This window comes from Coniophora puteana (assembly GCF_000271625.1).
Source record: "Coniophora puteana RWD-64-598 SS2 unplaced genomic scaffold CONPUscaffold_141, whole genome shotgun sequence".
Classification (NCBI taxonomy): Eukaryota; Fungi; Basidiomycota; class Agaricomycetes; order Boletales; family Coniophoraceae; genus Coniophora; species Coniophora puteana.
The window spans coordinates 1-2,758 of record NW_006913193.1 but is presented as its reverse complement, the minus strand read 5'-3'; the positions used below and the strand labels follow the sequence as shown (position 1 = coordinate 2,758).

The 2,758-nt window shown below is 59.7% G+C and overlaps 1 protein-coding gene across 1 annotated transcript; it reads right to left on the bottom strand.

The window, feature by feature from the left end:
- Positions 1–711: 711 nt before the first annotated feature.
- CONPUDRAFT_25525 (uncharacterized protein) lies at positions 712–1,578 on the bottom strand (the record flags this gene model as incomplete). Its single annotated transcript, XM_007777867.1, has 1 exon — positions 712–1,578. A coding segment is annotated over one exon (867 nt), but the record flags the coding sequence as incomplete, so codon positions are not given.
- Between the last annotated feature and the right edge of the window lie 1,180 nt (positions 1,579–2,758).

Sequence of the window (2,758 nt, the reverse complement as noted above, 5' to 3'; positions counted from 1 at the left end):
CCTCCACCTCCTGTAGCTCTGGGATACGGGACTGTAGGTGTCCTTGTTCCCAATCGATGTCCGGGTTAGTCTTCTTAAGCCAAGGCAGGCCCAGAATGACGCTTTCTCCGCCTAGATCGGTGACTAAGAAATCCGTCCAGGCTTCTTGATCATCGACTGTGAGGCGTAGTCGGGCAAAGTGCGAGATATTGCCTGCTCGGTTCGGAGAGCCATCAATGTTAGTGATGCGTATGGGGGAGCGGAGAGGGAAAGTGGAGATTTTGTGTTGGTCAACGAAGAGCTGATCAAGAAATAGCGCTGTTGCGCCTGAGTCGACCATTGCCACGGTCTCCATACTTCTATTGCGTCCTTGTAGTTGTACCGGGATCCGGAAATGCGATGACAACGGGTCTATAGATTTCACGGTTCTTATAGTACATGCTCGAATCGAATCACATAACGAGGTGGACAACATAGAGTATGGAGACGGGGGTGCTTCTGCTGCGGCAGTAACAGGCACCCGCTTTAAAAACCCGGGCGGAGATGGTCGAGGAGGGCTTGCTGCTCAGCCAGGATCCTCTCGAGGTCTGCGATTTGGGTGGTGTTCTGGTCGACGACGGGGACGGAGGCCGCAACAGTGGCGGTCGGGGGCTCTGCGAAGAGGGAGAACGGGGCGGAGTCTTGCCTGCTGGCTGCGACGCGCTGTCGGCCTTGCCCGCGGCTGAGCTGACCTCGGTTACGCTCCCGGCCGAGGTACTTGTCCTCGCAAACCGTCTCCTTGTGCCCCGTGCGACTGCAATAGCCGCAACGGTCGGTCTGGTGGTTCCCGTCTCGCTTCAGGTGCTCCTTGGACCCGCAGCCGAAGCAGCGGCCGGTCATGGCGCGCTGGAACTCCTCTCGGGTCTTCCTGTTTCCCGTGCGCGTAGCGTCAACCTCCATAGCGTAGGGGTCGGCCGCGGGGCGAGGGGCGGCCTGGGGCGTGTTGCCATAGCGGCGCGAGGTGTAGCCTCCTGTCTCCACGCGGAGTTCATCGAGCAAGTCCTGGGCTTTGCACGCTCGTTTGACCAGCGTGTTGAGGTCAGTTGGCTTGCCATGCGCAAGCTCAACTGGTAGCAGCTGGGTCTTGATGGCGTTGGAGAGTCGCGCGTAGAAGCGGACACGGAGGTCGGCGTCGGAGTAGCCGGTGCGGGAGGCCAGGTCTTGGAACCGGGCCGCATAGTCTGCCACCCCAAGGGTGCCCTGGGACAGCTTGTCTAGGGCATGTCGTGCCTCCGCTTCCTCGTCTTGGGCCTGCCAGCGGACCTTGTAGTTGTCTACAAAGGTGGTCCACGACTCGGAGAAGGGGAAGGCAGGTGCGTTGACTCCTCCGGCCTCATGAGACGCAATGTCTTCTACGTAGCGACGGCCCCAGGTGGCGGCGTCTCCCTCAATCAGGGAGAGGGCGGCCTTGATCCAAAGGCGGTCTTGGCGTACGCCCGCGAGGTTGAGAGGGCGGCCCTGTTCCTTTGCCCAGATCTGGAAGTATGCTAGGAAGCGGCGGGCATCGCTGCGTTCTCCCTTGAAGGCTGTGGGCTTGGCAATGGCCTTGGTCTCCGCGTTGACGGTCTGGACCGCCGGTGCCTGTTGTTGACCCTGGGCTTGGGTCTGGGCCCGCATCGCCTGGGTTTGGGCTTGCATCGCCGTTAGCAGCTGATTCAGAGTGGTGCCCAAAGTGGCCTGGTTGGCGACCAGCTGTGCGAGTTGGGCTTCCATGGGGTTTGACGGAGGCTGGGGTGTGGGTGGAGTGGTTGTGGTGGGGATAACCGGTGGTGCGGAGTTTGGGCGGAGTGAGGGGGACGGGAGCCTGGTGGGGGGTTGCGTACAAGTGCGACCTACGCGACTGCCAAAGGGGGTAACAGGCTGTAGGGTGGGGGCTAGAGTGGGAGAGGACGGCGGTGTCCGATAGCGGGAGCGTGCGGTGGGTTGTGGTCGGCGGAGGATAGAGAGGAACGAGGGGATGATGACGTCGAAGTCCCACTCTCGCGTTCTCGTCTACCGGTCATTCGTCCTGTTCGTCGACTTGGATTCCGTGGAGGGGGAAGTCGCGCGCGTTGGGGCAAGGGTTATCGTCGCACTCTTCAAAACTGTCGTTATCGAGGGATACGTGTGTTCGATAGACTAAAGAGAAGCCGTGTGGGCGGCCTGTACAGTCGGCGGTGTTGGCTGAGAAGCGGGGCGTGGTGGCTGTAGGCTCTTGCCGGGGTACTGGAGCTGAGGGAACTTCGCGGTGCTAGTGCTCGCGTCAAGTCTCTACGTAGAGGGTGGAGTGCGTGTGGGAGAAGGCGTAGATGAAGATGGCGGCGTAGGCGACGACGGCGAAGGCAACGAGCGCAAGAGCGAGACTGAGGTCGACGGACAGGATGATGATGGGCTCCAGCAAGTACGCTGCTGGAATGCGACAATTACTGGTCTGTGTGACGGTCCTGCAGGGGCGACTGGAGCTGAGGGTTGTCGGTGCAGTAGTAGATCTCGACCTAATGTGGCGGAGACAATGGTGACGGCGGAGCGGAGGAGCTTAACGACGCTAGAGCAGCGGACTCAGAGCGGCGACAGAATACGGAGGATCCCAAAGACTAGTCCCAATGACAAAGATTAGATTGGTGTATCTACAGGTACATCAGGGGATGAATACGCACCTAGTCCCAATGACAAAGAGGTCGAGATGGGGACTAGGGATGAAGGTACAAGGTTTATATAGTAAATCCTGGGCAGTGTCCATAACAATGCCAAACAAATGAGT